This window comes from Hemitrygon akajei, chromosome 6, assembly GCF_048418815.1.
Source record: "Hemitrygon akajei chromosome 6, sHemAka1.3, whole genome shotgun sequence".
NCBI classification, from domain to species: Eukaryota; Metazoa; Chordata; class Chondrichthyes; order Myliobatiformes; family Dasyatidae; genus Hemitrygon; species Hemitrygon akajei.
The window spans coordinates 179,962,967-179,985,577 of NC_133129.1; the positions used below are offsets into that span (position 1 = coordinate 179,962,967).

The following is a 22,611-nucleotide window of genomic DNA, read 5'->3' on the forward strand; positions in this document are numbered from 1 at the left end:
TAAACTGTCAACATTTCAGGCTGAGGCTCTACGTCATGAGTTCCTCCAGCATTTTGTACGGGGTAGCTGCGTATAATCTTACAGATGTTGTAGGAACCCACAGTGTATACATTGGCTGCTGTTGTTCCCTAAAAACAAAAACACTTCTGAAGAGTACCTCTCTGGCTGTTACAATTTGACAGAGGGCTGAGGAGGGTAGGTTGAGCAAGTTATGGCTTTATCATTTGGAGTGAAGGAGGATGAGAGATGACTTTTTAGAGATGTACAAGGTGATAAGAAGCATAGATGAAATGGACTGCCAGATACTTTTTCCCAGGGCAAAAAGACTAATATGAGGGCGAATAATTTGAAGGTGATTGAAGGGAATTATTGTGGGGGGTGGATGTCAGAGGTAAGTATCCACCACAGAGAGTGGTGGACGCATGTTCACAGTTCAAAGTTCAAATTAAATTTTATTATCAGAGTACAAATATGTCAGCACATACATCCATGAGATTCATTTTCCTGTGGACATACTCTGAAAATCTACAGAATAGTAACTGTAAACAGGATCAATGAAAGATCAAGTAGAGCAGAGAAGACAACAAAGTGTGCAAATGCAAATATAAATAAATATCAATAAATAAAGAGAACATGAAATAACAAGATAAAGAGTCCTGGAAGTGAGATACTTGGTTGTGGGAATATCTCAATTGATGAGTGTACTTATCCTCTGTTGTTCAAGAGTCTGATGGTTGAGGGCCAGTAATTATTTTTGAACCTGGTGGAGTGAGTCCTGAGATACTTGTGTCTTCTACCTGATGGCAGCAGCAGGAGAGGAGGTAGAAGCAAATATATTAGGAGCATTTAAATGACTCATTGATAGGTACTTGGAAGATAGAAAATGGAGGCCTATGTAGGAGAGAAATGTCAGATTGAAATTAGAGTAGGGTAGAAGGCGGGCACAACTTCATGGGCCAAAGGGCCTGTACTATGTTGTAATATTCTATGTTCTATGTTCCATGTTCTAGATGAAAAATGTACAATAATTGAAGGTGATATCATTATAGTGAGAAATATCATTTAAATTGTTGAGGTGAATGATAGTGTAATGAGTTCTTTGGGCCTGTGTGGAGCACCGGAGGGCTTTGGGCTCTCAGGATTTTTAGAGCACCTGAGCTGTTCAATTGTTGTTTAACGAGAGTGATTAATCTTTTAGATTTCCTTGTGTTTTTCTTCAGTGACTTGCTCTTTGTAATGTGGTCTCCCGATGGTTTCATTTAAACTTGACAAGTTTATTTTGATAAGCTTGGGGATTCCGTGTTACTTGTATTATTTAAGCGGATGCCCAGTTAGCTCTGATCGCGGAGTCCTAGTTTTGAGAATGTTATGACTCACGGTGTTGATCAGCCAAGCCACTCTGTTGGAATTCTTATGATTAAACCCTGGTTGCTGTCTTTACATTGAAGTCTGCCTTCCCTCTGCACATAGGTTCCGAAATTTCCAGCGCACGTCGTGACAGATAGTGAGAAACATATCATTTCAATTGTAGTGCTACCTTATCATATAAAAAAGCACTCCACAAAATGACAGACTAAAGTAGTTTATTAACTGAGGTGCAGACAATAACATCTGTTTTTGGTTTGCTTTCTAGGTGTATCAAAATGGCTGGAACACTGGAGAGGTTTCCATGTTTATTAACATGAAAACAATTGAAAAAGATTCTGGCAATAACAAATTAAATATGGATCGGGTAAGGTACTTTTTACTAAATAAAAATATTGCATTAATGGTAGTTATTAATGGTAGTAATAATGGTAGGTAATGGTAGTTAAATAAAATAAAACAAGGAACACAGATCTTGATCTGAATTTATAGTTCAGGAAACTGATGGTAATTGTGCAATTGATCCATTTGTACCCAGTAATTTGGTAGAAAGCTAATGTTCCAATTACTTTAAAATTGTTCCCTTTACAAAGAATCATTTATCCACTTTTGTTATCTGATTGTCCACCACTGCAGTTTGTTTGATTGTCACTAATCCAACCTGATCCAACTACATTGATGCCATGGGCATGAAAACACACCAGTGCCTCTATTTCCCCAGGAGGCTAAAGAATTTTGGAATGTCCCCTTTAACTCTCACCAATTTATATCGATGCACCATAGAAAGCATCCTCTCCAGATGCATCACTGCTTTGTGTGGCAACTGCTCTGCCTGTGACTGCAGGAAACTGCAGAAAGTTGTGGACTCAGCTCAGAATATCACAGCAAACAACCTCCCATCCATGACCTCTGCCTACACTTCTCACTGCCTCAGTAAAGCAGCCAGAATGATCAAAGACACCACCCACCCCATTGACACTTGCTGTTCTTCCTCTTCCAACAGGCAAAAGTTAATAAAATCTGAAAACACATAGCACAGGCGCAAAGACTGTTCTATCTCATTGTATTAAGACTAATGAAAGCAGTGTGATAAGATGGACTCTTAACCTTACCATCTAGCTCACTGTGACCTTGCACCTTATTGCCTACCTGTATTATATTTTCATAAGCATAAGAAAGTCTGCAAATGCTGGAAATCTGGAGCAACACACAAAATGCTGGGGGATCTCAGCAGGTCAGGCAACATCTATGGAAATGAATATACAATCGGCGTTTCAGGACAAGATCCTTCATCAGGACTGGAAAGGAAAAGGGAAGAAGCCAGCATTAAAAAGGTGGGGGGGGGGAGGAAATGGGAAGGAGGATAGCTAGAAGGTGATAGGTAAAGCCTGGTGGGTGGGAAAGGTAAAGGGCTGGAAAGGAAGGGATCTGATAGGAGATGAGAGTGGATCATAGGGGAACGGTAAGAAGGACAGGACTCAGGGGGAGGTGACAGGCAGATGAGAAATGTAAGCGACCAGAGTGGGGAATGAAAGAAGAGGGTAGGGAGAAATCAATATTCAGGCCATCAGGTTGGAGGGTACCCAGACGGAATATAAGGTATTGCACTTTATCTGTACTGTTACGCTTTATTCTGCAATCTGTTATTGTTTTACCTTGTACTACCTCAATGCACTAGGTAATGAATTGACCTGTATGGATGGTGTGCATGACAGATTCTTCATTGTATCTCAGTAGATGTTATGATAATAATAAACCAATTTACCAATTTACAATATTCCACAGAAATCTTCAAGAACTCACACAGGCCAGATCCTTGTGAAATAATAAAAAACACATATTATCTGTTCTGTCAATGTCACCACATTTAAACATGCAGGCACCTCACAGCCTCCACCCAACTAATAGGAGTTACCTGCCACTCATTTCTAATTAATCACCTGCAGCCTATTTAAACCCAGCTCACAGCCACAGTCCTTGTTAACTCATCAAACCTGCTGGACTCGGCCAGTTGTTCCTAGCCTCCAGTTAACTCATTGCCTGTTGTGTTTAGTATCAGTTCTCTGTTGTTTTGTGGCCCTCTTCATAGTTTGTATTTTACAGTCTATTATTAAAATTATTGCTTGTCACTAAAACATCTTCAAAGCTTTGTTTTTGGATAAAGCTTCCTCTACATCTTCTGGCAAAATTACCAATTCTTTAACATCTACCAGAAATGCTGCCTTGATAAATAATTGCAATGTGTTCAATTATTGTTGAAGTCCTATTAAGATTTTTAAATAAACAACTTACAGTTTCATTTGTTAAGTAATGAGAAAATGGAAAGGCAGTTTTAAGACCGAATTATTCAGATACATTGCTTGGAAGCCTACCATTGCTTTTTACATCTACTACATATGAGTGTTTTTATGTGAAGAAAAGACTTTTGGATGATACTTTGCCGTTCTTGCATAGTTGCTAAGACCATTAGTCATAGGAGCAGAATTAGACTATTCAGCCCATTGAGCTTGCTCTGGCATTCCATTATGGCTGATTTATTAACCCTCTCAACCTCATTCTCCTCCCTTCTCCCTGTAATCTTAGATACTCTTAATAATTAAGAACCTATCAACTTCCACTTTAAATATACCCAATGACTTGGCCTCCACAGTCTTCTGGCTAAAGAAATTCCTCCTCATCTCTGTTCAAGTGGGATGGCCTTCTTCTCTTGAGGCTGTGCCTCTGGTTCTAGACTCCCCCACCATAGGAAACATCCACTCTATCAAGGCCTTTCAAAATTAGATTGGTCTCAATGAGAATTAATACATTTTGAAGTTCTTTTGTTTGTTTCTTTCTTTGACATTTCGTGTCGTTACCATTATAAGACATCAAATAATTGACCTGCTGTTGCTTTTAGTAATTAATGCACCATAACTTTTACATCTGTAGGCACCCAAAATCCGTCAAGAATTGTTCTCATAAACACAAGAGATCCTTCAGATGCTGGAAATCTAGAGAAATACACACAAAATACTGGAGGAACCCTACAGGCCAGGCAGTATCTATGGAAATGAACAAACAGTTGACATGTTAGGCTGAGAAGCCTGAACTGTCTACTATTTATTCATTTCCATTGATGCTGCCTGACCTGCTGAGTTCCTCCAAAGTAGTTCTCTCTTGTTTTCTCCTTCAATTCCAGCAAAGAAAGGAAAGTGAAGTCTTCTTACTCACCCTGTACTGAGGATCTGAGTTATAGGGAAAGGTTCAATAGGTTAGGACTTTATTCCCTGAGTGTAGGAGAATGAGGGGAGATATGATAGAGTTATATTTAGATTATGAGGGGTATAGATAGGGCAAATGCAAGCAGGAACTTTCCTCTGAGGTTGGGTGAGACTAGAACAAAGGTCATGGGTTAAGGGTGAAAGGTGAAATGTTTAAAGGGAACTTGAGGGGGAGTTTTTTAAGAGGGCGGTGAGAGTGTCAAACAAGCAGCCAGTGAGGTAAGTGTTTTAACATAGAGAATGATGAGCGTGTGGGATATCCTGCTGGGAGAGGCAGACACATTACGGGCATTTAGAAAACTCTTATATTGCACATGGATGATAGAAAAATGGAGGGCTTTGTGGGTGTGAGGAGTCTTAGCACAGGTAAATGGTAGGCACAACACTGTGGGCTGAAGGGTTTTAACAGTGCTATACTGTTCTATGCCCTCTTCTCATTGCTACCATCAAGGAAGAGGTACAGGAGCGTTTCTTTATGCAGTCCTGGGTAGGTCTGTAGTCTAGTGTAGTTTTTGTGTTGGTTTATGTAGTTCAGAGTAGTTTTTGTATTGTTCATGTAGCACCATGGTCCTGAAAAACATTGTCTCGTTTTTACTGTGTACTGTACCAGCAGTTATGGTCAAAATGACAATAAAAGGTGACTTGACTTGACTTGAAGTCACACACTCAATGCTTCAGGAACAGCTTCTTCCTCTCCACCACCAGATTTCCGAATTGGCAATGAACCCATGAACACTTCCTCAGTATTTTTTCCACCTCTCTTTTTGCACTACTTACTTAATTTATTTTCTAATGTATACTTCTCATTGTAATTTATTGTTTTTATGACTATGTATTGTATTGTACTGCTGCATAACAGAAAATTTCACTGCATAAGCCAGTGATATAAAACTTGATTCTGATTCTGGATTCTATGTTCCAAAAGATTTTTTTCCAACCTTTGTGGGGGTTCTGCTTCGAGCACTTAGGTAGATTCTAATACTTTTAAGGACAATCAAACTGTTGCAGCAGACAAACTTGGGGTGTCAATGGTGGTGTCTCCCCTGCGTAGTCAATCATCACCCATCCTTTATTTGAGCAGTTGAACATTTCAGTTCCTCAATATCGTCTGGCATATGCCTACTGGTTTTGGAGGAAATCTGTGCTGGATAGGGTCAACGACATGAACTGAGACTTTAGGAAACAAGGAGAGTGCAGGCAACCATGCAGTTCTGTGTCTGTGAACAGCACGGGAGCAAGGGTCAGAGCTAGTGGTTGTACTGTTGCACCCCCTGCTGGTAAAAACGCTGTGTTCCCTTCGGTTTCTAACAAGATAAACAATTCAAACATTTCACACTCCCCAAGCATTCATTTGAACTTAATTAATGTGTGTTAGATTTACAATTGTGCAAGATCTGTCACAGTTTTTTCACCTCAAGTCTTTTTTTCCTACGGTTCCACAACAGCTTCTTCAGCTAATTTGCCAAAGGCTCCAGTACTCACCGGGATGCTATTCGTCAGGTCTTAACCTCAGTCCTACTCGGCTGTTTGATGAAAAGGGACACGAAATAAGAAATCCACTCTCTCTCAAAAATGGCCAGAAGGTTTGGGTATCTTACGGAGAGGAGTACAGGTAAATAATATGCTTGTTTCTTTCTGTGAACTTAGAGTGACCTTTTCTTTTGTATATGCTGTCTTCTTGCTGCTGCCATCAGGATGGATCCTGTAGTCCCATGTCACCAAGTTCAAGAACAGTTATCACTCTTCAACCAACATCAAGGGGCTTATGGTCTCACATCAACAGGTTCAGGAACAGTTATCACCCTTCAACCAACAGGAAAGGGCTGATGGTCCCACATCAACAGGTTCAGGAACAGGTATTACCCTTTAATAATCAGGAAGGAGCCTGTGGTTCCATACCACCAGGTTCTGGAACAGTTATTACCCTTCGACCATCAGGCTTCTGAACCAACATGCATAACTTCACTCACCTCAACATGGAACTGACGACCCAACCTATGGACTCACTTTCAAGGGCTCTGTAACTCATGTCCTCTGTTTTTTTTATCTATCAATCATCTTCTTCTGCATTTGCACAATTGTCTTTTGCTCATTGATTGTCAGTCTTTGTGTATAGCTGTCAATGATTCTGCTGAATTTCTTTGTTCTACTGTGAATGTCAACAAAAGTATAAACCCCAGGGTAGTATATGGTGACATACATTCAGTGGTCACTTTATTAGGTACACCTGTTCACTAACACAAGTATCTAATCAGTTAATCATGTGGCAGCAACTCAATGCACAGAAGCATGCAGATGTAGTGAAGAGGTTTAGTTGTTGTTCAAAACAGACATCAGAATGTGAAGAAGTGTGATTTAATTGACTTTGCTTTTTTGAGATTATGTCTCCAGACCAAGGGTTCCCAATCTGGGGTCCACAGACCCCTTGGTTATTGGTAGGGGTCCATGGCATTAAAAAGATTGGGAAGCCCTGATCAAGACATATCAGAGAAGGTTGCAATATCCCTTGGTCTTGGTTTTATCCTGGTATCTGCCTGTTAGCAGAGCAAGGAGAAATTTTTCATGTTTGAATGGTCACCTGAATGATGGCAAATGGAAACTCTACGGGGACACCAGCCTGACATACCATTGTCATCCTGCCTGTACGTCACCCTTTGGCAAGGTGTAGCACCTGCTTAGCAACCCTCCCTCCAACCCCAATCAGGATCACGTGAAGCCACGGGAGCAGGTGGTGAATGGTCATGTGAGCAGCTGGTGCATATCACAAGTCTGGTTATGCGACCAGTAACGCCAGGCAAACAATCTCTGAGGAGTATTGATAAAGGCTAGGGTCACCCATCTTGTAAAGATACTGCCCAGAAGAAGACAATGACAACCACTTCTGGAGAAAAAAATTGCCAAGAACAATCATAATCATGGAAAGATCATGATCGCCCATGCATACAGCACATCACATAATGAATATACACTAATGTTATCACATAATGAACACATGTCAATACATGCTAATCTCTCTAAAAATAATTCCCTTGGTGATTCTGCTGAACCTACTTAATGTGGCACTTACTTACTTTTACTTAAGCCAATCACCCTGTTTGGGGAATAGGCGACTGATAGCAGCTTGCTTAAGTCCTCTGTCCTGGGCTAGTCTTTCAAGTCGTCCCTGGGAATATCCCATCGAAGATCTTTCTCCTCCCAGGGATGACTTCTTTGGAGCTTCTGTTGGTCTTACTGTAGCTCTGGGTTTTTACGGGATGGGGTTGCTAGCCCCATGACCAACTCTCCTCCTTCCATAACCGGGCTTGGGACCGTCCATGGTAGAGTTACTTAACGTAGTAAGTTAAGTTAATTTACGATACATTGTTTACTTAACAAAAGTAAATATGCTATGAAGTATGTAAAAGAAAATATTAAACACATAGTGATCGTGAACTGAAGGAATATATTGCAATTAAATATTTCTTAAAGTATTTGGCAAAATTTATTATTTATCAGGAAAAATATGTCTGCACTTTGTGATGTTGACGTCATGGAGAAGTGAAGTTTTAATGCTGGTGAAACACTCCATCTGAGTAAGTCTAAGGAAGACAATCTCTGGCCCCACCAAACGTGTGAGATTGAGGTGCGAGCTCACCCCGAAACCTCCTGTTTGTGTTACCTTGTTTCAAATAAGTACTACGAAACAACAGACAGTACACTGCATACAATTAAACGATTTAGCTTTATAATTCTTAATTTGACTAAAGGATTAGTAAAGAAAAAGCAAAATAAAAGAAAAGGGCCCATTTTAATGAAACAGTCTAATGTGCACAAGTTGGAGCTCACGGTTTCCCCCGTCACCGATCCTCCTTTGATCTCCCCGGGCTTCGTCGAATCATGGCCCCGCTCTGGGTCGAGTCCTATGACTTCTTCTCTCTGGCGTCTTCTCCCTTCATCTCCTGCTGAACAAAAGACCCAGCACACCCTGGTGTCAGGCACACAACATGAAAACACACTCCCTTCATTGGACGGCTCACATTCCAAAGCTCCCGTGATCTCTAACCATAACCCAAACACTGCTTCTACAGAAAGGCTATTACATTAGATAGATAGATAGATAGATAGATAGATAGATAGATAGATAGATAGATAGATACTTTATTCATCCCCATGGGGAAATTCAACTTTTTTCCAATGTCCCATACACTTGTTGTAGCAAAACTAATTACATACAATACTTAACTCAGTAAAAAATATGATATGCATCTAAATCACTATCTCAAAAAGCATTAATAATAGCTTTTAAAAAGTTCTTAAGTCCTGGCGGTAGAATTGTAAAGCCTAATGGCATTGGGGAGTATTGACCTCTTCATCCTGTCTGAGGAGCATTGCATCGATAGTAACCTGTCGCTGAAACTGCTTCTCTGTCTCTGGATGGTGCTATGTAGAGGATGTTCAGAGTTATCCATAATTGACCGTAGCCTACTCAGCGCCCTTCGCTCAGCTACCGATGTTAAACTCTCCAGTACTTTGCCCACGACAGAGCCCGCCTTCCTTACCAGCTTATTAAGACGTGAGGCGTCCCTCTTCTTAATGCTTCCTCCCCAACACGCCACCACAAAGAAGAGGGCGCTCTCCACAACTGACCTATAGAACATCTTCAGCATCTCACTACAGACATTGAATGACGCCAACCTTCTTAGGAAGTACAGTCGACTCTGTGCCTTCCTGCACAAGGCATCTGTGTTGGCAGTCCAGTCTAGCTTCTCGTCTAACTGTACTCCCAGATACTTGTAGGTCTTAACCTGCTCCACACATTCTCCATTAATGATCACTGGCTCCATATGAGGCCTAGATCTCCTAAAGTCCACCACCATCTCCTTGGTCTTGGTGATATTGAGATTAGCAGTGAAACCTTTCCCAGGGTGTTGCACTTGCCTTGATAGAAACATTGGAATATAAAAATAAAAGAAAAATATTTAACTATGAACAAAGTTGGGTAGTGTTGTGGATAATGTCCAAGGTTGTCACAGGTTACAATGGGACATTGACAGGATGCAAAACTGGCTTGAGAAGTGACATTCATTTTAACACACAAAATGCTGGAAAAACTCAGCAGGCCAGGCAGCATCTATGGAAAAAAGGAAACAGTTGATGTTTCAGGCCAAGATGCTTCACTAGGACTGCAGGAAAAAAATGCGGTCAGTTTAAAAGAGTTACTTACTCTGACTCCTCCTCATCTCCTCAGCTCTACTCTTTTCCTTAGATGTTGCCTGGCCTGCCGAGTTGCCCCAGCATTTTTTGTGTATTGCTTGCATTTCCAACATCTGTAGATTTTCTCTTGTTTGTGACTTGGAGTATTGCATTTAGTTTTGTCATCTCATTTTAGGAAGAATGTGGAAGCTTTAGAGAGGGTGCAGAAGATATTTACGAGGATGCTGTCTTCATTAGGGGGCATGATTTATCAGGAGAAGTTGAGTGAGCTAGGGCTTTTCTCTTTTGAGTGAAGGAGGATGAGAGGTGACTTGAATGTGGAGTGCATAATGATAAGGGGTAACACGAGGGGGAACTTCTTTACTCAGAGATTGGTAGCTATGTGGAACGAGCTTCCAGTAGAAGTAGTAGAGGCAGGTTCGATTTTTGTCATTTAAAAAAAAATTGGATAGGTATACGGACAGGAAAGGAATGGAGGGTTATTGGCTGAATGCAGGTAGGTGGGACTAGGTGAGAATAAGCATTTGGCACGGACTAGAAGGGCTGAAATGGCCTGTTTCCATGCTGTAATTATTATATGGTTATAAGAGGTATAGATAGAGTGGGCAGCCAGAGACCTTTTCCCAAGGTGGAAACGGCTAATCCATTTAGGTGATTGATATAAAGAATAAGGAGGATATCAGAGACAATTCTTACACAGAGAGTATGGAATGCATTGCCAGGGCTGGTGATGGAGGCAGATACATTAGGGACATTTAAGAGACATGGAACATGGATGAAAGAAAAATGGAGGGCTATGGGAGAGGGCAGGGTTAGATTGATGTTGGACTAGTTTAAAGATTTGACACAACAGTGTGGACTAAATGGCCTGTACTGTGCTATATTGTTCGATGTTGTAGCAAATTGCTAATGTTGTTGTCAACTTCTTCCGTTAGCTTGCTAGTAGTTATTAAGAACAGATCCATTAATTGAAAATTAATTGGATTGAAATTTCCCATGCACCCACCACTCTCTTTGTAAAAATTTACCTCTGACGTCCCTCCTATACTTTCGTCCAATCATCTAAAAATAAAGCCTCCTTGCATTATTCATTTCTGTCCTGAGTAAAAGTCTCTGGTTAGTGACTCTACCTATGCCTCTTATAATCTCGAACAGCTCTATCGTCACCGCTCATCCTCCTTTACTCCAAAGAGAAAATCCTAGCTCGCTCAACCTATCCTCATAAGACATGCTCTGTAATCCAGGTGGCATCCTGGTGAATCTCCTCTACATTTTTATAATGTCCCATTGAAGCCTGATGTGTTCCAGTTAAAAAAATTCTCCCCCATTTTGTTTCTCTCTCCTTTCTTTTCCTGCTCTAAATCTTTTGATACTATAGTCATTAACACTTTCTCAACATGGCCCTCTCATTCTTTCCTTTGAACTCACAGTACACTTAAGGTGAGATTCAAAATGTAGGAATTATTATAAGGATGTTGTCACCATTGGAAAAGATTTATTAAGAGGAAAGATTAGTTAAGTTGGGACTTTAGAACATAGAAGGCTGAGGAGAAATTTGGTCACGATATACCTCCTGGACCAACTAAAGTAGCCACTAATTGTCCATTAGTGGTCTTCTGCTGTTGTAGCCGATACACTTCAAGGTTCAATGTGTTGTGCGTTCAGAAATGCTCTTCTGCACACCACTGTTGTAACGTGTGGTTATTTGAGTTACTGTCACCTTCCTGTCAGCTTGAACCAGTCTGGTCATTCTCCTCTGACCTCTCTCATTAATAAGACATTTCTACCCAAAGAACTGTAGCTCATTGGATGTGTTTTTGTTAGTCTCACCATTCTCTGTAAACTCTAGTGTCTGTTATGCATGAAAGTGCCAGAAGATCAGCAGTTTCTGAGATACTCAAACCACCCCATCTGCCACCAACAATCATTCCACAGTCAAAGTCACTTAGATTACATTTCTTCCCCATTCTGATGTTTGTTCTGAACAACAACTAATATGTCTGCATGCTTTTATGCATTGAGCTGCTGCCTCATGATTGACTGATTAGATATTTGCATTTACTGGATGGGGTTGCTAGCCCCATGCCTAACCCTCCTCCTTTCACAGGCAGCCTTGTGACCACTCATGGTGGAGTTACACTGTTTACAGTGGATTTTATTTAAAACCACCAGTGAGATGTGGAATTATGATGTGGAGTGATGTAGCGTTTTAAGGTTGTGATTCTTTCTGCCAGCTATTTTTACAGCCAGGGACTTGCTTTCCCAGGGCAGGCATGCTAATACAAGGCAATATAATATTAAGGTGATTGGAGGAAGGTATATGGGGAGTGTCAAAAGTGCATACTTTTTATATAGAGAGTGGTTGGTGTGTGGAACACCCCAGCAGGGGTGGTGGTAGAGGCAGATACATAAGGAACATTTAAGAGACTTAGATGGGTACATGGATGATAGAAAAATGGAGAGCTGTGTGAGAGCGTAGGGTTAGAATGATCTGAGAGTAGGTCAAAGGGTTGGTTCAAAATTGTGGGCTGAAGGGCCTCTACTGTGCTGTAATGCTCTATGTTCTATGTTTTCTGATGATGAAAAGTGCCTTGATCTCACTGAACTTGGGAAAGAGAAACATGATTTCATCCTCAAATTTCATTAAAGAGGTAAATTGTTATCTGTCATGGTCCTGACAGAACAGCTGCCGGCATCCAAGTTTTGGCACTACAATTCCCCAGAGTATGATTAGCTGCCGCTGTCCCCTTAAAACTCAGACTGCCAATAATTGCCATCCACATTCCTTCATGGAATGTCTGTACTTAAAGGCCTCATGCTGAGCACTCAGTGCTCAATCATAGGAGTTCCCTTTCTAGTATTACTGTTTGTGATTTCACCTTTGCATTTTGTTTGTGTTATTCTGTCTATTTCCAGCCTGACTCCGAGTTAATTCTAGACCTTATTCTGCACTTGGGTTCACCATCATCCATAGTTTAGGGTGGATGGCATCCTTCATGATATTTCTGGCATCTTTCTGTATAATGTATTCTTCGTTTATTTAATTGCTTAATTGCATATGCCCGATACTGGGATAGAATTTGATGTCTGGATTAGAAATTCAGTTCTCTGAGTTCTAGTCCAGTAACTTAATCATTATGTACACTAATTAGGTTGATTGATGCAAGTCCTAAAATCAAATGGAAATTCTACTTTTGGGCACAATTCTAAAAAATTCTATTTTACTCTCTATGAACGAGTAAAAACAAAGTTGAATTATGTAAGGATTCTTGTGCAGAATTTATCATTACTATGAAGCATTGAACTGAAATCCATTTAAATTTTTCAATCAATCTTTTCATTCTAATGCTGTTTGCATTATATTTACCACATTGTTCAATTATAACATTAGGAGTGTAAAAGAGTCAAGGACAAGACAGGCAGCATCCAAAAAAGAAACCTCAGGCAGAGTCCTGTGGTACTACAACTGTAGATGTCACTGGAAATTTTAAAAGTAATTATTTCAATTATTTCTCCATTTCTCATCTTTTTTTGTTTTTAAATTCCTTCTTTACATAGATCATTTTAAACATGTGAATGATTGGTATTATTGGATCCTAAGCTCATCATCATCATTATGTGTCGTGTCATATGACTTGGGCAATTGTGGTCTTTTGACCGTGATTGTTCCTGGCAATTTTTTCTCCTGAAGTGGTTTTCCATTGTCTTCTGGGCAGTGTCTTTACGAGATGGTGACTCCAGCCATTATCAATACTCTTCAGAGATTGTCTGCCTGGCCTCAGTGGTTACATAATCAGTACTTGGGATATGCATCAGCTGCTCATATAAACATCCACCACCTGCTCCCATGGCTTCACGTGACCCTGATCGGGGGTTAAGTAGGTGCTACATCTTGCCCAAAGGTGACCTGCAGGCTAGCGGAGGGAAGGAGCCCCTTACACTTCCTTTGGTAGAGATGTATGTCCACTCCACCACCCAAGAATATTACACCACAATTGTAAACACAAGAGATTCTGTAGATGCTGAAGTCCCGAGTAATACATACAGAGTATGCTTCCCCCTTCCTTTCCATTCCTGGAGGATCTCAGCCCGAAAGATCATCTGTTTATCCCTTTTCAAGGACCTGCAGGCTAACGGAGAGGAACGTCTTACACCCTGCAGCCCTAAGATCCCAAGAAAGTAATTAAATCACTTTATAAAAATAAAGTATTCTATCTGGTGAATTCACCTGAACTGCCACTGGTACTTGGTCTCCCCTGGTTATTCCGACATAACCCACGGATTGATTGGTCTCTGAAGGTACTCCAAGAATGGGGACAAGCTCAACCTTACTGGGTCCAGCTCAACTCCATTCCATGAATCCCCTCCTATGTCAGCTAGGGATGTGGACCTGTCTGGGATTCCGGCTGAATATGCGGATCTCCTTGATGTTTTCAGTAAAAGAAAGGCCACGACCCTGCCCCCACACCGGCCATCCGACTGTGCCATAGACCTCCTACCTGGCACTAGTCCTCCCTGGGGCCAGCTCCTTTGCTTCCCTCATCCTGAAATGGCGGCCATGGAGGAATACATTAAGGAGGCATTGAGCATGGGGTTTGCGAACTTTTATCGCCGCTTCATCTGGAATTTCGGCTCTATCGCGGCTCCAATTAATGCACTCACCAAGAAGGCCTCGGCAGCATCCCACTGGGCGAACAATGCCGACCAGGCATTTTCAGAGCTAGAGCGATGTTTCACCACTGCCCCTCTGCTGCAACACCCAGACCCACCTCAGCCATTCATTGTTGAGGTGGATGAATCCGATGTAGTCCTCTCTCAGTGCTCGTCTGCAGAGAGCCGGCTGCACCCTTGTGTCTTTCTTTCCCGTCGCTTGACTCCGGCTGAGAGGAATTATGACGTTGGGAACCGGGAGCTTCTGGCTGTCAAGGAGGCCCTGGAGGAATAGTGACACTGGTGAGAGGGGTCAGAGTATCCATTCTTGGTCTGAACAGATCACAAGAACCTCTCTTGTGATCAACTCTGGTCAAGCCCGGTGGGCTCTCTTCTTCACACGGTTCAGTTTCGTCCTCGCTTCTCATCCTGGCAGCAAGAATACAAAGGCCAACGCTCTCCTGGCAGTTTGACAGATCTGAGGGAAATGCCGATGCAGAGCCCATACTTCCTTGCTCATGTATCGCTGCTCCGGTGATTGAAGGAATAGAAGCAGAGGTGAGGGCCACCCAACAATCAGATCCAGGCTCGCATGGGGGACCTCCCAATTGACTGTTTGTCCCTACTATGGTGATTTCCAGGGTGTTGGAATGAGGTCACTCCTCCCGTCTGGCTGGACATCCTGGGATTCAACGGACTCAGGAGTTTATAAAGAGACAATTTTGGTGGCCATCTATGTCCCAGGATGTCCACGACTTTGTATCTGCCTGTCCCACCTGTGCTTGGAACAAGACATCACGCCAGCATCCTGCGGGTCTGTTATGTCCACTGCCTGTGCCCCACTGCTCGTTGTCCCACCTCTCGGTAGATTTCATCACTGGTTTGCCTCCGTCTAATGGAAACATCACCATTTTGGTCATTGTGGATCAATTTTCCAAGGCTACCCACTTCATTGCCCTCCCCAAGCTCCCATGAGTGAGACTGCCACACTCATGGTTCAACATGTGTTCAGTCTCCATGGCTTTCCTCAAGACATAGTGTCTGATCGTGGACCACAGTTCACTTCCCGCTTTTGGAAGGCTTTCTGCTCTCTTGTAGGAGCCACGGCCAGCTTCTTGTCTGGCTTCCACCCCCAATCCAATGGCCAGACTGAGAGAGTGAACCAGGAGTTGGAGACAACCCTGCACTGCCTTGCTTCTTCCAAGCCCACGTCCTGGAGCTCCCAATTGGTTTGGGCAGAAATCGCCCACAATAACCTCCAGTCGTCCTCCACCAGTATGTCTCCCTTTGAATGCCAGAAGGGATTCCAGCCCCTGCTCTTCCCTGATCAGGAGATCAACGTAGGAGTTTCTGCTGCTGAACAGCTGATCCAGCACTACAAGCATACCTGGAGACGAGCCAGGGCTTCTCTGCCACGCGCCCAGAAACAGCATTCCCGGCAGGCTGATTGGCTCCGCTGACAGGTAAGGCCATTCAAACCAGGAGAGGAGGTCTGTCTGGCATCAAGGGAAAGTTGAGAACCGGAAACTGGCACCGCGCTGTGGGACCGTTTAGTGGAAAAGGCTCTCAACAAGGTGTCCTATAGATTGCATCTACCACCCAGTATTCCATGTTCCCCAGCTCAAGCCGGTTACTACCTCTCCCCTGGCCCCAGTCACCCCACCTCCCCCTCCTCCCCGACTGGTAGATGGTTCCCTTGTCTATACTGTGTGGCACCTCCTGGCATCTCACCGGGTACATGGTAAAGTCCAGTACCTTGTGGACTGGGAAGGGTACGGTCCAGAAGCACTTACTTGGGTCCCAGCAAAGGACATCTTGGACAAGTCGCTGATCCGGGACTTCCAGTGGACACAGGTTTGTGGCGCCTCAGGGGCTGCGCCTAGAGAGGGGGGCCCTGTCACAACCACAGATTCGGAAGTGCAGTAGATACGGTAATTGCGCTTGTGAATTTGCACATGTCAGCTAATTATTATTTAATCATGTTAGTACTTAACTTCATACTATTCATCATAGTGCTTGTCGAGACTTGGACAGAGCACAGCAACGCTTCACTACCTGTGTGCTTTCGGCCTTCCCTGAGAGATTGGACTTCTGAGTCAACAGACTCTGAAGACCTAAGGTGTTCACTTAATGTTTAGATTTTCTTTTCAGCCGCAGTATAGGCTTCGTTTCCCTTTTGAGAGTTTTAGTTAACAGCCCTACTTTGGCCTAGCATTTATTGTTTATTTTCCCTTTAACACTGTTTGCAATAAAGTTTTGTGAACTATCGACCTGCTTCAGTGCCTCTTACTCCACACTTGGGCCATATCCAAACCTGGTGACACCTTATCTTAGGAAGGATGGGCTGAAACTGGAGAGGGTTCAAAGGAGGTTCACAAAAATTATTCCAGGATTAAACAGCTCACCATATGAAGAGCATTTTATTGCTCTGGGCCTGTATTCACTGGAATTCAGAGAATGAGGGGTGACCTTATTGAAACTTTATTGTTAGAGTGGATGTGGAGAGGATATTTCCTGTGGTGGGAGAGTCTAAGACCAGATGACACAGCCTGAAAATAGAGGGGCATCCTTTTAGAATTGGGATCAGGAGGTATTTCTTTAGGCAGTGGGTGGTGAATCTGTGGAATTCATTGCCACAGGCAGCTGTGGAGGCAAAGTTTATATGTACATTTAAGACAGAGATTGATAGATTCTTGATTGGTCAGGGCATGAAGGGATATGGGGAGAATGCAGGAGATTAGGACTGAGGAAAAAAGGATCAGCCATGAGGAAATGATGGCCCAGATTCGATGGGCCAAATGTCCTAATTCTGCTCCTAGATCTATGATCTTGGCAGTGTGGAGAAATGGCAGATGAGCTTAATGGGTACTGTTGGAGACACTAGCAGTGAGCCAGAGGTACATGAATGTCAGAGAGCAGGCGTGAACCCTTGAACACTACCTCACTTTTTAAATATATATTATGTCTGTTTTTTGCACATTTTTATCTGTTCAATATACATATAGAAACATAGAAAACCTACAGCACAATACTGGCCCTTTGGTCCACAAAGTTGTGCCGAACATGTCCTTACCTTAGTAATTACTGGACTTCCCCATAGCCTCTATTTTTTCTAAGCTCCATGTACCTATTCAAAAGTCTCTTAAAAGACTCTATCGTATCCGCCTCCACCACCATTGCCGGCAGTCCATTCCATGCACTCTGAGTAAAAAACTTACCCCTGACATCTCCTCTGTACCTTCTCCCCAGCACCTTAAACCTGTGCCCTCTTGTGGCAACCATTTCAGCCCTGGGAAAAAAGCCTCTGACTATCTACACGATCAATGCCTCTCATCATCTTGTACACATCTATCAGGTCACCTCTCATCCTCTGTCGCTCTATGGAGAAAAGGCCGAGTTCACTCAACCTATTCTCATAAGGCATGCTCCCCAATCCAGGTACCATTCTTGTAAATCTCATCTGCACCCTTTCTATAGTTTCCACGTCCTTCCTGTAGTGAAGTGACCAGAACTGAGCACAGTACTTCAAGTGGGGTCTGACCAGGGTCCTATATAGCTGCAACATTACCTCTCGTCTCTTAAACTGAATCCCACGGTTGATGAAGGCCAATGCACCTTATGCCTTCTTAACCACAGAGTCAACCTGCGCAACAGCTTTGAGTGTCTAAAGACTTGGAACCCAAGAACCCTCTGTTCCTCCACACTGCCAAGTGTCTTACCATTAATACTATATTCTGCCAACAAATTTGATCTACCAAAATGAACCACCTCACACTTATGTAGGTTGAACTCTATCTGCCACTTTTGCATCCAGTTTTGCATCCTATCAAGGTCCCACTGTAACGTCTGACAGCTCTCTACCCTATCCACAACACCCCCCCCCCCCCACCAACATTTGTGTCAGTAAGCTCCCTAATATGATCTGGGTTATTATACAACACGCAATCTAAGACAGCCTTTCCTCAAGTGGGCTCGAGCACAAGCTGCTCTATAAAGCTATCTTGCAGGCATTCAACAAATTCCTTCTCTTGCGATCCGACACCAACCTGATTTTCTCAATCCCCTGTATATTGAAGTCCTCCTTTACAATTACGTCATTACCCTTATTACATTGCTTTTCCATTATGGATTGTCCTGCATGTCTTTTTGCATTATGGATTGTAATAAAAGTAATAGCAGATCATTGTAATATAATTTGTAAGACGCTGACTTGAAAACTGGATCAGGTTTGTACTTATAGTGTGGTATGGTTTCTTTTATGAGTTTGTATTTTAAAGCAAGGTTTTGGTGAATGATGTTTGCCACTTGATTGTGCCTGTGTAAGTAATCAGATTGAGTTAAACTGCTGCAGGAATCTGTAATGTGTTGGATTGTTTCTGGCTTCTCTAGACCTTTTCTCTATTTATTGTCTGGAATTTGTTGGTCTTTTATTATGTATTTTTGATATTTTTTGTGTTAACCACCTGGTCCTGGATTGCCACAAGGACCTCTTCTGTTTCAGGGAAGAGGTCTCCAATTCAGGGACAGGAGTTCGATGCATTCTTGTTGAAATCTAGTCTTCTCAGTCATGGGGATGTCTTTCATGAAAGGTCATGCTCTTCCCCTGGTTAACTTTTCTTCAGCAGTGATGATGTCTTCATTTTTCTGGGTTGTTTTAAGCTTGATGGTGTGTACTTATTATCAGAATAGCACATGCTCACATGGAGTACAGAATCCTGTGTCACGGTCCCAACCGTTAATTCCCATTTTCTCCTAATTTCCTTTGATGGCGGCACACCTGGTTTTCATCAAGACCTGCAGCATAAGAACCCTGGCTTTGCACCCACTAGTTGCCAGATCGTTGGTTTTGCCAGTGTGGTAATTAACGTTTCCTGGCAGCTTAGGATTGTGTGTGTTCTAAGTTTTGCTTCAGTACTGGGATTTACCTGTGCAACTCAGTCTCTCCAAGTCAAGATAAGTTTTCTAAGTTCAACTCCAGTTCCGAGGTTTACCTGTGAAACTCTGTCTCTCCATGCTAAGAAAAGTTTTGTCTGCTGCTTCCCTTTCAACGCTCCGTGTCAAGATCAATTCTGCCTGCCTTCTGATTTCCTGCACTCCCTCTTGTTTGCCATTCAACGCTCATGCCCACGTCTGCATCCTAACTCAATCTCCGTGCCTGTGTCCTGTGTCTGGGTTTGCCTCGTTCATTGCAACATCCTGTTTTTGTTGTTGAAAATATATCCCTTGCTGCTTCATCTGACTGTTGTGTAAATTTTTTATGTCTGATGTTTCTCGTCCACCTTCTGTCCTAGGTTGTATTAACCTGAGTGTGTTTGAGTGTACATGGTGTTTTCTAAAATTTGGTAGTTTTTTTTTGTTGTAAATCTTCCAGATTGATTTTGGTATAACGGGAAAAGTATATGTTAATATGATTATAGCAAAAGTGTTTTTTATGTAATTATTATTTCCTTTCTTTCTTTCTTTTAGCATAGTTTGATTTCTTTTGCACGCTGGTTGTCTGCCCTGTTGGTGTGATTCTATAATGGTTACTGAGTATACCCACAAGAAAATGAATCTCATGGTTGTATATGGTGACATATCTGTACTTTGATAATAAACTTACTCTGAACATTGAAGCAGACAATGCATGTTTCTAATTTTTGATGAACATGTGACAAATGAAGCTAACCTTTCTCTATTTTTTTTTACAGAAGCATTAGCAAACCATTTCTCTGTGTAATGTTTGACTGTGTTCGAGGAGTTATGAACCAGGGTCAAAAGGTGGTTTACAAAACTCCTTTGGAATATGATGGTCCGTTAAATAGTTTGGAAAAGTATGCTGCTTTGAATACATATGTATATCATTACCTTAGCCTATACTTTAGTGAATGACATAGAGCATTTAAGAAACATTTAATTGATATAATTCAATTGGTTGTAAGATACTCATCACACATGTTATAACATTATAGAACATGGAATATTACATCACAGTACAGCTCCTTTGGTCTTCAATGTTATGCCAACCTTTTAACCTACTCTAATATTCATCTTTTTGCTACTGCTCTCAAAGCCAAGGACTTTAGTACTTTGTTATTCCTTTGCATCTGGGTTATGGAATTTCTCTCTTCTCCGTGGATTGTCACTTTGTCGTGGTGAAGAAGCCTGTGTGGTCCTGAGATCCTGAGAGTGATGCTGTCTGGAGCTATGCTCCTGGTAGGGTCACCCATGGTGGTAAGGTCGAGGGTGAGATCCCTGACAAAGAACAATCCAACTAAGACCTCAACGGTGGAACAGGCGGACGAAGTTACTTCGAACTCAACGGCTGTGAAGGCTGATGAAGGCTGCAACAAATCCATCAGCTCCAATCGTCGTGGTTTCCATGCCATTGGAATCAGTTGGTTGATTTGTGAAGTATCGTGTGCTTCTTGGAGTGCAACATCAAGTACACGTTAAACAAATACACGCACAGGCGTCTTCTCTCTGTGGAAACAGAACGAAGGCCATCATCCTCGATCTCGAGGGATAGCCATGATGATGATGGGATTTCTGTACTCACACAAAGTACATTGATGGTACAAAATAATGTACAGATCTTTTACTACAGCTTTATGTCACAGTTTCACAAGGGTAGCATGTCTTATGAGGATAGGTTGAGTAAGCCTGGGATTTTCTCTTTGCAGAGAAGGAGGATGAGAGGAGACTTGATAGAGGTGTACAAGATGATCAAAGGCAGAGACTTTTTCCTAAGGTGGAACAGGCTAATATGAAGTGGCATAATTTTAAAGTGATTGGATGAATTATTAAGGGGATGTCAGAGGTAATTCTGACAAATTCCCTAAAAGTGGCGTCACAAGTAGATAGGGTCGTAAAGAGACTTTTGGTACATTGGCCTTCATAAATCAAAGTATTGAGTATAAGAGTTGGAATGTTATGGTGAGGTTGTATAAGGCATTGGTGAGGCCGAATTTGGAGTATTGTGTGCAGTTTTGGTCACCAAATTACAGGAGGGATATTAATAAGGTTGAAAGAGTGCAGAGGTTTACAAGGATGTTGCTGGGACTTGAGAAACTGAGTTACAGAGAAAGGTTGAATAGGTTAGGACTTTATTCCCCAGACCGCAGAAGAACGAGTGGAGATTTGATAGAGATATATAAATTATGATGGGTATAGATAGAGTGAATGCAAGCAGGCTTTTTTCCACTGAGGCTAGGGGAGAAAAAAAACCAAAGGACATGGGTTAAGGGAGAAGGGGGAAAGGTTTAAAGGGAACATTAGAGGGGGGCTTCTTCACACAGAGAGTGGTGGGAGTGTGGAATGAGCTGCCAGATGAAGTGGTAAATGTGGGCTCACTTTTAACATTTAAGAAAAACTTGGACAGGTACATGGATGAGAGGGGTTTGGAGGGATATGGTCCAGGTGCAGGTCAGTGGGAGTAGACAGAAAAATTGTTCGGCACAGCCAAGAAGGGCCAAAAGGCCTGTTTCTGTGCTGTAATGTTCAATGGTTCTATGGTAAGCTCTTTTACCCAGAGAGTGGTAATTGTGTGGAATGTGCTACTAGGGGTGGTGCTAGAGACAGATACCTTAGGGATATTTAAGAAGTTCTTAAAAAGGCACATGGATGATGGAAAAATGGAGGGTGATAAAGAAGAGAAAGGTTAGATTGACCTTACAGTATGTTATAAGGTTGGCTCAACATCATGGACTGAAGGGCCTGTACTGTGCTGTAGTGTCCAATGTTCTATTTGTAATTAAGATAGAAATCAGTCTCATGTAACTGAACGTAACGTAAGAATAGAACAAATATGAGCAGGAGTCGGCCATTTGTTCCTTTGAGACTGTTCCATCATTCATGATCTTATTGAATAATGATCTGGCCATGGACGTAGCTCCATCTACCTGCTTTCTCTCCATAACCCTTAATACCCATGTGATGCAAAAATCTATCTAACTGTGCCTTATATATATTTAATGAGGCAGCTTCACCTGCTTCCCTGGGCAGAGAACCCTGAAGCCCCCTCCCCCTCCCACTCCCCCATTCACACCCGGGCACTTTGGGATCTCAGACAGACTCTCTCTCACCAGCGAGGGAGAAGGAGATCACTCCTGCAAGAACGAGGGCAGGGGACCAGCAGCTCGCTGTTCCGGATGTTACTATCTTC

At 42.3% G+C, this 22,611-nt stretch overlaps 1 protein-coding gene across 1 annotated transcript in view; it reads left to right on the forward strand.

Moving 5' to 3' along the window:
• The window catches only part of LOC140729730 (doublecortin domain-containing protein 1-like), a 537,877-nt gene that overhangs the window by 245,173 nt on the left and 270,093 nt on the right, over positions 1–22,611 (forward strand). The window contains exons 12-14 of the mRNA XM_073049855.1: positions 1,634–1,732; positions 6,071–6,237; positions 20,159–20,281. Of these exons, the coding sequence (XP_072905956.1) occupies positions 1,634–1,732; positions 6,071–6,237; positions 20,159–20,281 (389 nt within the window). The remainder of the gene's footprint in view (positions 1–1,633; positions 1,733–6,070; positions 6,238–20,158; positions 20,282–22,611) is intronic.